At 39.8% G+C, this 13705-nt stretch overlaps 1 protein-coding gene and 1 long non-coding RNA gene across 6 annotated transcripts in view; one reads left to right on the forward strand and one right to left on the reverse strand.

Moving 5' to 3' along the window:
- Positions 1-1859: 1859 nt before the first annotated feature.
- Positions 1860-6375, reverse strand: LOC114587715 (uncharacterized). The gene is made up of 3 exons (XR_003704321.2): positions 6008-6375; positions 5347-5562; positions 1860-3969 (listed from the first exon to the last, which is right to left on the reverse strand). It is a non-coding gene; the product is annotated as an uncharacterized LOC114587715 (long non-coding RNA).
- A 1937-nt stretch (positions 6376-8312) lies between these two features.
- The window catches only part of SHOC1 (shortage in chiasmata 1), a 36237-nt gene continuing 30844 nt past the window's right edge, over positions 8313-13705 (forward strand). For 2 of the 5 annotated variants that reach the window (XM_028712366.2, XM_028712368.2), the window contains exons 1-4: positions 9541-9642; positions 10288-10360; positions 11600-11729; positions 12328-12415. In XM_028712366.2, the coding sequence (XP_028568199.2) occupies positions 10316-10360; positions 11600-11729; positions 12328-12415 (263 nt within the window). In that variant the 5' untranslated portion in view covers positions 9541-9642; positions 10288-10315. Of the gene's footprint in view, positions 8505-9540; positions 9643-10287; positions 10361-11599; positions 11730-12327; positions 12416-13705 lie in introns of those variants that run through there. The other 3 variants (XM_028712364.2, XM_028712363.2, XM_028712371.2) reach the window with 3 other exon arrangements.

Genomic DNA, 13705 nt, shown 5'->3' on the forward strand with positions numbered 1-13705 from the left:
TTCCCCTGCCAGCAGCTGTAGATAGCATGAGAGCAGTGGACATTAGTTGCCTGTGTTCCCTGCTGGTTTAGGGGAGCACAGCTTAAAAAAAAAAATCCAGAATTCTCCAGCATGCTTGAGATCTCCCATGTCTGTAGGGATTCCCTCCTGCTCTGTCTTTTCCCCAGTTTGTTACCCTACACCAGGGGTCGGCAACCTAAGGTCCACGAGCCACAAGCGACCCACGGGGGTCATTTAACCGGCCCCTGAGCCGCCCCCGAACAGAGCTACCCGCTCAGCGAGTCCCCGTGTGCTGTGCTAAACCGGCACAGCGCAGTGAAGGGACTTGCTTCCGCAGCGCCGGAAATCGCATCTGCGTAGATGCTGGAAATCAGGCACGAGATCCGGTCCACAGAGGGATCTCCGCTGGATTGAACCGCCCCATTTGAGGTAAACCTTGCCGACCCCTGCCCTACACTTCCATAGTATGACTACCACTTCACTAACAGCGGCAATGAGGAAACAGCAGTAAAAGCTTGTGCAGATATGGATGACAAATAATCTGGAAAGTCAATTTCCAGACATCAACATGCTGCCCAAGTGATAAGTGATCATATCAGGAGACTTCAGCTTAAGATGAAATCAGCCAAACCAAAGAATGTGTCAGAGCAGTAGGTCTTTTTTATTAATACAAAGAGGACAAAGCTCATTGGAATTCATGTATCTACATAAGATATCTTATCTTACTGCAATGTGGAAAAGAGAAGACGATAGGACACACCATTGTCTCTGCTAATACTGATTTAATGAAAAAGAGGGATTAGCAAACTCACTGAAGCATGGGCAGCATTCTAGAAATTTAGTATTATACAGCAATTGATACGAACAAAGCAAAAAGCATTCTAACCCTGAAATGCTAATGACATCTGCATGTTTACTTATCGCTGTATGCGCTAGAGATAAAAAAAAGTTTGCTTATAGTGTATAGTGGTGATAATAAAAGTTATATGTGTAGGTCATACTTGATGCAACACAACACTGAAACCTAGTTATCACAATAACTTAACCTAGATCTGTCTAAAACTTAACATAGAATTCTTAGTGTAGAACTGCCCTTGAACACTACAGTATTAGGAGACATTTTGAGAAGGTAGTTTGCTAGGAATACTTTACACCTGTGTTTCGGTATCTGCATTACTTACCTGGTGTCTGAACAGAACTTTGCTTTAACAGGACAAACAGCAGCTGAGGAGAGAATTAACTCTCCTCCCCCAAACGGTAGCCCCAATCTAGATTAGAGTTCCCATTGACTGCTTTTTAGGCAAGTTTAAAGAGACAAAAGATCAAATCACCGATGTCCGACCTTTCAGGTAGTTTCGGCAGTTTCAGCCCTTTGTTTATTACATAGAAGAACCTATAAATGGAAATCTGGAATTGTGATTTCTGCTACAAAGCAAGGTAGTACTGAAAAGCAACCAATGGGTTTGGCATAGGAAGCCATTTTGGAATCCACCGGACTTTGCTAGTCCTTCACACTGTTAACTGGGAATGATTTGCTATCATTGTGGGAAAGAGAATGGTTGGCACTATTTCTCCGCAAATAAATGAGGCAAAGGTCAGGATAGTTATGCACTAAGTTCTATTTTGTCACAAAACAAGGTATCGTCTATTCTAAACCATTTCATTGACATTAAATAATTCTGACAAAAACAGCTGTGAGTCTTGTGTTTCTCATTTCACCCCACACCCACCATATTTAGAGTGAGCCAGCAGGCTTCACTGTAAAGAAATTAAAAGTGGACTGTACTAATTAAATTCAATTACAGTCAAGCAAATGTTATGTGGGGGGGACAGGCGGTCTTGTGAATGGGGGGGGGGGGGAGGAGCTGCTTAGACTTTTAAAGCTCTACAGGACAAAACACAACTAAGATGGCACCACATATCTAGACACTGGGCATTTGAGTTTGTGAAAAAGAAACATTCTGGATTTAAAGGGGTGCAAGAGGCAATAATGTACAATAAGATTTTAACATCCATTTTCATGAGTGCAACCCTCAGCACTGAACTTCAAATCACTTTTAATCTCTTGAGCATAAAAAAGTAAACTTGACAGTTCAGCTAACAGAACTGCAAGACGGGGAGATAAAATCCACAGAAATTTGGCACACGCAATCATGAAAATTGCACCCAAAGGTGTGCTGCTGCTGTTGTTGTTTTTTTAACAATTCAAGAGACTAATCCAGAGTTGCTGATTTGTGAATAGTCTAATCTGCTGCATTTTAGAAAAGACTATGAACATAGCATATATTTTTTCAGCTTTTATCCCAGAATATATTAGTTCTACCCCAAGACAGCTGTTATCTGTCCCCTACTAGGTCAATGCCATCGGAAACAGAAAAGCTATAGTAGTTATCCATAGTAAACTCTTTTCCCTCTTCAAATTATAGGTAACTGCAGCTTTCTGGAAGTAATCAAAGCTGTTATATTTCAAGGAATAAGGCATACTGCATCTACAAGATTGAAGACTCCCCAGAAATGCACTTAATCCTCAAAGCATTATACTAGGGAAAGCTTCAAGATAGTATAATAATTTAATACCTGAGGTTCTGAAAGCTTTCACACTACAAGTGACAATTCTTGACTGTATGAGCTGCCTTCCAGTGACTTGTATGTTCGTTTCAGTTGGTTTATGAGATAAGGCTACCAGATGTCCCCGTTTCCCAGGGACAGTCCCAAGGTTTATAAATCAGTTCCCTGACAAAATCCATCTATTTAGCAGGAAGTTGAAAAGTGTCCCCGGATTCACTGAAAAAAAATCTGGTAACCTTATTATGAGAGGATTAAAAATGCAAGCCCTTCATTTCAAACTCAAAAAACCTATGGTATGTTGTCCACTGTTGTTCATCTTGTGCATGCATTTAATTACGTTTTTATCCTGCCCTTCTCCAAGGGGCTCAGGACAGTGTACATTGTTCTCCTTCACAACCATCATGGGAAACAGGCCACAACAACCCTGTGAGGTGGGAAAGGCTAAGAGATGGCATCTGGCCCAAGGTCACCTAGTGAATTCATGGCTGAGTAAGGATTTGAACCTGGCACAACCAAGTCATACTTTGACAGTAATCATTACAGCTATAGCGTGTCTCAAGGTGACTCAAAATGCCATTTTAAAGTCCATTTTAAAAATGGAACTAATAAAGCCAGTGCAAAAGTAAAAACAAAACAGAGCAAGACACATACAGTACGCACAAACACAAGCATACATGTGAATCTATAGCTGAAATGTACTTAAGAAAATATATTTAATACTCTAAATTATTCTCCTGAAGTTGTTGTACAGACTGCATTCCCCCCAAAAAATCTGGCCTGTATAAGCCTAAGTGTGGCCTAAAGTAAAGGTAGAGAAACTTTAATGTAAGATGAGGACTCAGAAACCATGCAGAACTTTGATAGACTTCGGTTGTTTTTGTAAAAGCATCACCCATCATCCTTGACAGGTGGCACTAGTTGCCTGGTGAGTTATTCATCGTGTGAGGTAGCATGTGTTTTTAGATAGTAAAAATATGGGTGTCCATGTCAGGGGAAAACATCTATCAGTTGGGGGCTGAGACGTGACAAATTTCAAAATGGCAGTTATTAACTATGCTGAAGCGACAAACAATAGAGAAACAGGAAGGAAATATAGTGCTGCTGAAAAGAATGTGCGTCATTGGAGATCAAAGAAGAAAAAATTCAGAATCCCATCTCCATGCAAAAAGCATTTCGAGGGCTTAAATGTGGTCGACGTTATGAGGTTGATGAGTGTGTACTTTCCATTGTAAAACAACAAAGAGAAAATGGAATGCCAATCAGCTGCAAAGCATTTGAATTGGTGCCGGGATATTTGTGCAAAGAAGTGGCTTCTTACTTAAATGTGGGACATCATTTGCTCAGTGGTTGTCTTCCAGTTTCAGTGAGAAGTTCGTCCAATACCAACAGCATGTCCTTGGCCTGAGGAGAAAAATGCAACCATTATCTTAGCCAAATTGGAAATGCTGACAAAACGCCCATGTTCTCTGATATGCCAAGCAGCATGATCATGAAAAAGAAAGGAGTGGAATCTGTCCTTGTGAAGACCATGAAGAATAGGCAAGGAGGGGGGGGGGGGATGTACCTTATAGCAGTGTTAGCTGTAATAGTTGCATGCCACCCCAATCTCCGAGCAGTGTGATATTCCAGGGGTTACACAGGGTTTGTGTTTCCTTTGGAATGAGAGAGACTGTGGACAGAGACTTTGGACAGGAGAGGCTGTGGTGTCTTCACAGCATAAATACCCCAAGAGGGGAATCACTTCCCCCATAGTCACAGCCATGAATCCCAACAGAAATCAAACATAGCTCTGTCTCCCAGCTGTGCAGCCTCCAGCCTGTTCCAGGAACTGAATCCATGCTTGATCCAGGAATTAGGCAGGGCCCAGGCATGCAGCCTACTCCCCCACCAACTCATCGCAATATGTTATACTGAGAGGAGAAATACTTCCAAAAGAAACACTCCCCGCCAGAACAGTTGTGGGGTGCCCAAAAAGAGGGTGGATAGCGACTATTGTGTAAAGGGGGGGGGCAATGCTAGTGGTAGATGCATTTAGATGGCATCTTACCCCCAAAGTTAAGAAGACGGATAATCAAAATCAGATTTAGTAGTTGTTCCAGGCGGAAGAGCACCACAGCCACAAGCCCTTGATGTGGTTGTGAATAAGCTCTCCAGAGGAAGGACTCTGATTTGTTTTTGTCAGGAAATAATGCCGTCTCACCGAGCATAAAAATTAAAAAAAACCATTGGTGGATTTGCTATGCCACTGGATTTTAACTGCGTGGGAAAGAATACCTCCTGAATCTGTGGCTTCAAAAAGTGCTGCCTTTTAATTGCAGCGGATAGTAGTGAAGGCGACATATTGTGTGGAAATTGGGAAGACAGTGACAACTAAAGTGACAAAGATGAAGAGAGCTGTAATAATTAAGAATCTCTATTTGGCATGAAAAAGTTTAACAGGAAATATTTTAAAAAATATTTTAAATTATTTTTCAGTGCACACACACATATATATATTTTTTCTTTCAAAGAGCTCTCATATTTAGACCAATTAGGCTATGCATAGTTTAGTAATAATTGTTAGGAATTACAATGTAAGGCAAAAACTACCTATGAGAGGAATGAATACATGCTACCCGTGAAGCATATTGCTGAGATCATATTTGTTCTACTTGCTTTGTTTTTCTGCATGGTTAGTCAGCTTTTTTTGCAGAGTTGCCTCAGAAGACTAATCTGCTTTTATATTCGATGTATTAAGCCTGGTTTGTGCACATGATGAATTACTCATAAAATATTTACATATATTCACGCTTCGGTGGATGTTCTGGTTAACTTGCATTAGGACAACATACAAATCGAGGGAGCAAATCAGGCGTAAGTCCTCTATATGCTGTCACATCTAAGGAAGGCTTTATGCAGATGTTCGTGATGTGCACGTGGTCCAGAACTGTGATCAAACTGGTCCACCCAATCAGCCCATGATCTCACTTGATGATCACATGTTTGCACAGGAGCCTGCAATGAAATCAGTTGTGAAGAGTGAAGAGTTTTGGTGGGAACTCACAGCACAACCCTAACCATGTTTACTCAGAAGTTAAGTCCCACTAAATGCAATGGGGATTCCTCCCAGTCCACATAAATAGCATTACAGCCTATGTGCAAACAATTTAATCTGCACCCAACCCACGTGGTTACACGTGATCTACAAAACCAAAGTGTACCAATGGCGTGGATCTACCTTAGCTGGGCTCTGAACATGCTGGCACCCATGTAAACATAATATATAATGTGCAAAATTGGGCAGGAACACAGGAAAGGGAGGATCCTGCTCTCCCATCAGTCGCAATGTCTTTATAGGGATAAAGTAGATCTTGCACTGATATCTTCACTCAGTAAAATCTGTTGAGAAACTTGTCCTAAATTACAAATTATGTATACAATCCAATCATTATTAAATTACCTGAAAGACTTAAGACTGCATACCAACATGCATTTATTTATAAGTGCTGTATGAACTCAATAGATTTCTCTCCAAGAAAACATACACTGGAAGAATGATGCTCCATGCAACAATCTCCATTCCACACATAAATGTGCACTGAAAGAGTGGCGGCGGGGGGGGGGGGGAGAGTCATATACAGTACAAAAGAGTCAAGAAAACTTCTAAAACAACAACTAATCTGTACATTTTTACTTAGATTAAAGGTACCCTTGCCCCTACGGGTCAGTCTTGCCAGACTCTAGGGTTGTGCGCTCATCTCACTCTATAGGCCGGGAGCCAGCGCTGTCTGCATACACTTCCGGGTCACGTGGCCAGCGTGACAAGCTGCATCTTGCACACGGAACGCCGTTTACCTTCCCGCTAGTAAGCGGTCCCTATTTATCTACTTGCACCCGGGGGTGCTTTTGAACTGCTAGGTTGGCAGGCACTGGGACCGAGCAACGGGAGTGCACCCCGCCACGGGGATTCGAACCGCCGACCATGCGATCGGCATGTCCTAGGCGCTGAGGTTTTACCCACAGCGCCACCCACGTCCCTTTACTTAGATTAGGCAATCCATTAAAAAAAAAAATCTGTTAGGAGTGCTAGGTGCTGGCTTTCCCCCCCATTTTCTTCCTCTTTCCATGGAAAGGAGAACAGCATTCATCAAAGAAAAAGTTTGTGTATAATTTACTTTTCTTAACTTCTTTGTACAGGCCACAGATTGTGGTTTTAGGGAAATAATAATAATAATAATAATAATAATAATAATAATAATAATAAATTTATTATTTGTACCCCGCCCATCTGGCTCGGCTTTCCCAGCCACTCTGGGCGGCTTCCCCCAAAAATATTAAAATCCTCTAATACATCAAACATTAAAAGCTTCCCTAAAAATGACGGTAAACCCTGAGAGCAGGGCCTGTCGCAGGCTGCAAAGGCCTCTGAATTGCTGTGGTTTGGGGTTTTAAATACAGTGGTACCTCAGGTTACAGATGCTTCAGGTTACAGAGTCCGCTAACCCAGAAATAGTACCTCGGGTTAAGAACTTTGCTTCAGGATAAGAACAGAAATCGCGCTGCGGTGGCGTGGCGGCAGCGGGAGGCCCCATTAGCTAAAGTGGTGCTTCAGGTTAAGAACAGTTTCAGGTTAAGAATGGACCTCCAGAACGAATTAAGTTCTTAACCCGAGGTACCACTGTATAGACATCACTTTGCAAGTGTCATACCTGCACGCTCTGCGGACAACATCTGTACACACAGAGGATGTGTCCTCTGCAGCTAATGTGCATTAAGCTTCCTTCCTACCTCCCCCTTTCAACACCTGCCATACTCCTTTCAAAAATATAAAATCATTCAAGTTTCTTGACATATCACAGGTACAGTTACTTATCTTGCACTCTACGTATGCCCAGAGGCTTCCTTCCCTTGTACCATGCAGGCAATTTCATGATGACGTTATCTCTTTTCTTTTGTCAAGGAACTCTCAAGTATGTTCAGAGGCTGCCTATTCTGGTGTGATGCAAGGCTAATTACTGATTGCACCGTCTGTTTTATGGCATTCATTGTACGGGATGCTGAGAATCTCTGTGTGCTGGCAACGGGCAGGCAGGGAACAACACAAAAGTTTAATTTATGGAATCCAGAGAGTTGTTTTGTTTTTTAAAGGCACTTCAAGGTTTCAGAACATCTCCTATGTTATACCAATTAATTCCACTGCAGTCATTGATGGTTTTCTGTAAAGGCAATGCACCAAACTCATGTACCTCTGATCTAAAAACTGCCACCATAACAGATCATATGGTTCTTGGTGGGTAAAGCTTATAGCAATTATAACAGTAAGTTGGATCCAAGCTTTGGGATTTCAATAAATTGGAGGGGTTACTTTAAAAATCATAATAAATGCTACAGTGGAAGCCAGCCAGCCCCTTTCCCAACTGTGTTCGTGTACAGACAGAAAGAGTTAACGGTGAGGCTATTTTGTTTAAAAGAGCACAAACACTTAACGGAGGCTGTTTCTGCAAAAACATTAGTGATTCCTATGCAACTCTCAAAAAACAGAAATATCAGTATACTGGTGAGATACAAGGATATAATAAAGTAGAATATACTCTATTATTTTCAAGTTGGTGCAGAACACTAAATAGTGATAATTGCCAAATCAAGTGAAAACAGCCTGGTTTTCCTTGACCTTTTCTGATTCCCACCCCCCCCCCAAAAAAGCATGGCCTGGGAACTGTAGTTTACCCCTCATAGATCTACAATTCCCAGCATCCTTCGCCAGCTAGTTCCCGGTATCCTTTAAGAGAAGCCATATGGTGTGAAATGCAACTACTGGCTGAGGAGCACAGAGAGAAGCCAAACCTCTGTCATTATATGACTACAGAATAATTTTATTTTTTTACTCAGAAAGCATTTTGGCGCCACTCTGCAGGCAGGGCCAGATTTAGGTTTGATGAGGCCCTAAGCTACTGAAGGTAATGGGACCTTTTATATGTCCAGCTGTACTTTGTCAACAGCAAATTGTCGCTTTTTTTTGTGTTGAATATATGCTATATGGCAATTTATAGACCTAATAATAGGTATCTAAAGCCATTTGCACATAACAAAACATTTATTTAATCAAAGTAATTGTTGAACTGAAATACAATTAAGAAGAAGTATATTAATAGTGAAATACAATTAAGAAGTATATTAATAGTGAAATAATTATTAAGCTCTAACTTAAAATGATTTTTTATTCATAACAAACTTAATAATGCAAACACACTGGCATTTGGCAATAACAAAAGTTCCTTTAGAAACACAATTTACAAAGACTCATAATCTAGTCTCCAGAAACTTGCTATAACGTGAAATAATAATAGGAGATATATGATGCAAACTACTAATTATAAATAGCTCTTTTAATATGGAATTAAGTGTTATAACCTGTACAATGCAATTGCAGTTAATACAAGCAGGCGGGGCCCATTACTTACATCATAGGAGCCTACACAACACAAAACACTGTTGCTGTATGTAGGTTTTATTTTTTGTTGTTTTTTATCTTATATTTTGGAAATGTACATCCATTCCCCCCCTTTAAATGTTTTTTTTGGGGGGGGGCCCAAGAGAATGGAGCCCTAAGCTATAGCTTGTTTAGCTTATACGTAAATCTGCAAGTATTGGCCAGCTGTCTTGACCAGGCCATTTCCACCTTGTGTTGCTTCCTGAGAATTTTTACCTTTTAACAACAACAACAACAACAACAACAACCCTCTTCCCCTTCTAGAAGAAGAAGAAAAAATCCCTCTACTGAGGGAAATTTCCTTCAGGCTCTAACATTTACCTACGGCTCTAACATTACCTTACGCTCAAAAAAATAAAATGGCTTCTGCTTCCAAATCCTACTTAATTTAAGACGACACGTTCCTGCCTGGTGTGAGGGAGGCTTCAAGATGGCTCAGAAGCCCCCTGTTGGCCTTTTTGACTAGTTCATAAAGAAAAAGAGCATGCTGGGGCCTAATTTTTATTCGTTCGCTGTGAGGAAATTCACCCACCCACTCCATTTGTGCTAAGGAGAAAAGGGGTGAGGTGGTGATATGAAGTTCTCTTTTCAAAAGACCGCAAAAGGTATATGCTCCGCTATTTCTCTCAGTAATACGAATCGGAACAAGGAGATTTCATTCGGTCATCCAGGGGACGGGATGGGAGAAGCGCCGCTCCTGTTCCCGTGTGCAAGAAGAGAAAAGGAGACTCTGGTCACCTTTTGCAAGATGGCGGACATTGGGCGCTCCAAAATGGATCTTCTGGGTTGTGGTTCTTCTCCATTTTGCACCCCCTCAGTTCTGCACCCTCTGTGGGCCCAATGTCCAGCTCTGAGAAAAGGAGGCCGCAGGGGTGGAGATTGCAGCGTTGCGTGTTCTTTTAAAGAATTGTTTTGCTTTCCATATATATAATTTTTGTTTATTTTCCATTTCATACTGTACATTCACATCATCATTATCCACTATACTGCCGTGGTTCTTAGAGCCTATCAACTTCCTTCCCTCCCACCTCACGGCTTTCGAAATTAACCTTTATATCTTTGCATTTTTTACGTTTTCTAATTCTAATTACACTCATGACTCAAAATTTAAATAAATATAGAAAGATAGGAAATTTCTCATTACAAGTCTTTCTGAGTAAATTTATGCGCTTTCTGAAAGATTATTGTAAGCAATTAACATCACTATCAGAGCTGTCTGAAGATTTGGACTTGTTTTGTTTTGCTTTCAGGCAGCCAAACATTTGACCAGAAAACATCATGTTTTCAGCCTTGAAGTACCATGCAATAGACTACTTACATGAGGTACAATGGCTAAAGCTTGGCATTTTTTGCTCTCTCGGTAGTGTGATAGCTGCATTTAAATATAAAGGCCACTTGTTAAGTCACAGAAAGCAAGTATTTTGGACTGTTTCGATTCACTTTTATTTTATTTTGACAGCATGGATTTAAAAAGATAAAACAAAATCTGGCAAACAAATAACTGCTCACGTTTCATACTGTGAGGAATAAAAATGTTGCTTTTTCAAAAGGATGCAAGGTTGCAGCGGCTAGGTAACCGCAGACTTGCTTAACACTTATATTTAGAATGGCTTGTGGGTAGAACACTCATTAATAGGGCAGCTTGCAACTGAAATATGGCTTATTATTATTATTATTTATTGAATTTATATATTATCTGTATGCTTCAGCAAATGTAGAACTAAGTTACACCCGCTAGTGGTTACGATGTGGCTTTATCGCTTGAGTCAAGGCATAAAAATAACACAATTATCTGAAAAAAACCAACAGTCTGAGGCAGTTTACTGACTTTTTTAAATTTTTTTGCTAGATTCTTGCGTGCACATAAAATCCATTTTTGCAAAAGGAATACATTTTTGTGGTTTAATGTGTTTTACAATTTACTTAATTTGACTCTTAATGTGTGCATAGTGGTGTTGATTGTAATAATAATAATAATAATAATAATAATAATAATAATAATAATAATAATAATAATATGCTGCCCATATTGCCAGAGCCAGTCTCCATGGCTCCCAACAAAATATTAAAAACACAATAAAACATCAACCATTAAAAACTTCCTTGGCATAAGTGAATGGATTTGCCAGCAGCATCTGATGTGGTTTTTGAAAACTTTTCAACCTGTTTTAGCTTGTTTCATTTCTATTGCTTTATTACAGTGCCCCACTATAGCATTTTGCAGTGTTTAATGATTTGAAATAAATAAAACAATCCAATTAAGGTTAAGAAATCCCTATAAAATTCAGTAGGAATGTTTAGCATGTGCTCAGGTCTCTTCTATTTAAATCAGTGAATCTTTGCTTGAGTTTTAGGAAAGTAAAATTTGAAAATGTAGGCATTGGGTTTTTATCAGTTTAAATGTGCATGCACGTAAAGAGACTGTGTACTAGGGAAAATAGAATGAACTCCAAATAAAACAACTGAATAGTTCCAATTGGGAAGCAGTGTACTACTTAATATGAGCAAAAGTGGAATACTGTAGTTGCACTCATAATTATGTGATACGTTTCTCTTGTGCAGAAAGTGGCTAGACAGAGATTTTCCTTTGAATTGTTCTCAATTCACATCCCTCCTGGTTTATATCAGGATAAAAATTATTGTCATAACAGAAACTTGGCTGATGATACATATAGGAGACCCTGGACAAGAGGTATGTTGTATCTGGCTTTCACATTTAAATTAAATTTTAAAAAATTATACAATCAGCTACAGATGAAAAAGAAGGATCATGAGAACTTGGCAAAGTTACAAAATGTATGTGGACAACTTTCTTGTGTTAGAAATACATTAGCCATTTTAAGCATCCTTTTGACAGATCACAGCATTCAATACAATCAGATGATCAAAATAATTGTCCACACACCATAGACATAATAGCTATCATACCCATATTGTGTTGTATTTGTGGCAGTGAACACTGATTGATTTAGCTGACTGAATGGCACAGAATGCTATTCACAATCAATCCAATTATTCAAATAAGGTTTATAGTCCAATTACGGTGTGTGGAGGGAAAAGTCCAAGTTTGTCCTAAAGCAAATCTTACACAGGCCCTAGAGATGGGGTAGGTTTGTGGGCAAACTGAAGACTGGGAATTGTTCCATTGGGTAAAGAGATCAATGAACGAGATGGCTGAAGGAAAAGGTCAGAGCAAAATATGAACTGAGAAACTGGAACCAAGAAACCAAGGGTTTTTCGTAATGATTTTCATACTGTTTCTTAACTATTTTTGTTTTGTTTTGCTGTAGTTACACCTGACCTCACTCAAATTGCTATGGATTGTCCTGTGCTTGATCTCTGGAATAAATATCTTGGCACAGAAGACTTCTTGGAGGAGTGAGTCCTCTTCGTTTATCATTACGTAGTTGTTGATGCGCTTGTATCCAAGTAAATGTGTTTAAGATGGGATGCATGGGCTTTAAAAAACAGAGTCCACATTACTGCCTATCTTGTGTGTTTTAAAGTAGTGGACCTTGAGCTGTGCAGTATGTGTTCACTGTTCTGGAGGTTGACCACTGTGTATCTGGCTTTTCAAGGAAAAATAAATTTGAATTCCATCTTGTTCTTTGACTGTGCTCTGTTAATAACTGGAAAACAGAAAGCTCCCCTGTTGTTAGTGTGACAATATATACAGGAACGTAATGAAAAAAACACCTTGATGCAACTGAAATTTCCTGATGTGAAAGTCTTGTTCCTGCAGTTTTCAACTAAACCACATTCTGTGAAAGACTAGATGAGTTTCTGCGCTCTTTAAGAAAAACTAATCACTTTCACAAACTGTTTTTTTCACAAGTTAAATGCCAAGCCCAATTCAAGACAGCTTGGTGTCAGAAGCAGAGCCAAAAGTGCAATTGATTCTTAATGGACCTACTGTAATTTCCATGGGTGGACACAAAGCAAAACCTAGTTGAATACCACCCATAACCTTAATCTCAGGGTCATGGGTTCGAGCTACACGTTGGGCGAAAAAAATCCTGCATTGCAGGCGGTTGGACTAGATGACCCTTGTGGTCCCTGTGATTAATTTCAGTGAGTCTAATCTGAGTTGAATACCATCCCATATAGGGAACTTGGGCAGCAATAATTTGTTGGTTTGCTTGTTTATTGCGTTTATATCCCAATTTTTCCTCTAAGAAATTCAAGGTGGTCTACATGACTCTACACTTCCTCATTTAATCCCCACAACAACCCCCTCCATACACACACAGAAGGCAGGATGAGGTAAATAAAAGTAGGAAGTGTGAGGAAGAAATAAACCAGGTTGGCTCCTCCTCTTCGTTCATCACATTTGTCTTCCTGCAGTCCTGTCTTTCATGTGCATAAGGACTGAACTATATCCTGTATTGCTGCTTTGCACTGTTTTCCTCAAGAACCATTTATATCATAAGTTTTCCACAGAATTTTGTACAAAGAAAGCAAACCAAAACCAATGTACATTCTCTTATGTTATAGTATAGTCCAAAAAATGAAGTGAGGCACCACAGAAGTAAACAACATTATTATTATTATTATTATTAGTAGTAGTAGTAGTAGTAGTAGTAGTAGTATTTACCCACCCTTCACCCTAAGGTCCCAGAGCACATTACAACATTAAAACAATTTAAAAGAATTCCACAGGCTGACTTT

This window comes from Podarcis muralis, chromosome 17 (assembly GCF_964188315.1).
Source record: "Podarcis muralis chromosome 17, rPodMur119.hap1.1, whole genome shotgun sequence".
NCBI lineage: Eukaryota > Metazoa > Chordata > Lepidosauria > Squamata > Lacertidae > Podarcis > Podarcis muralis.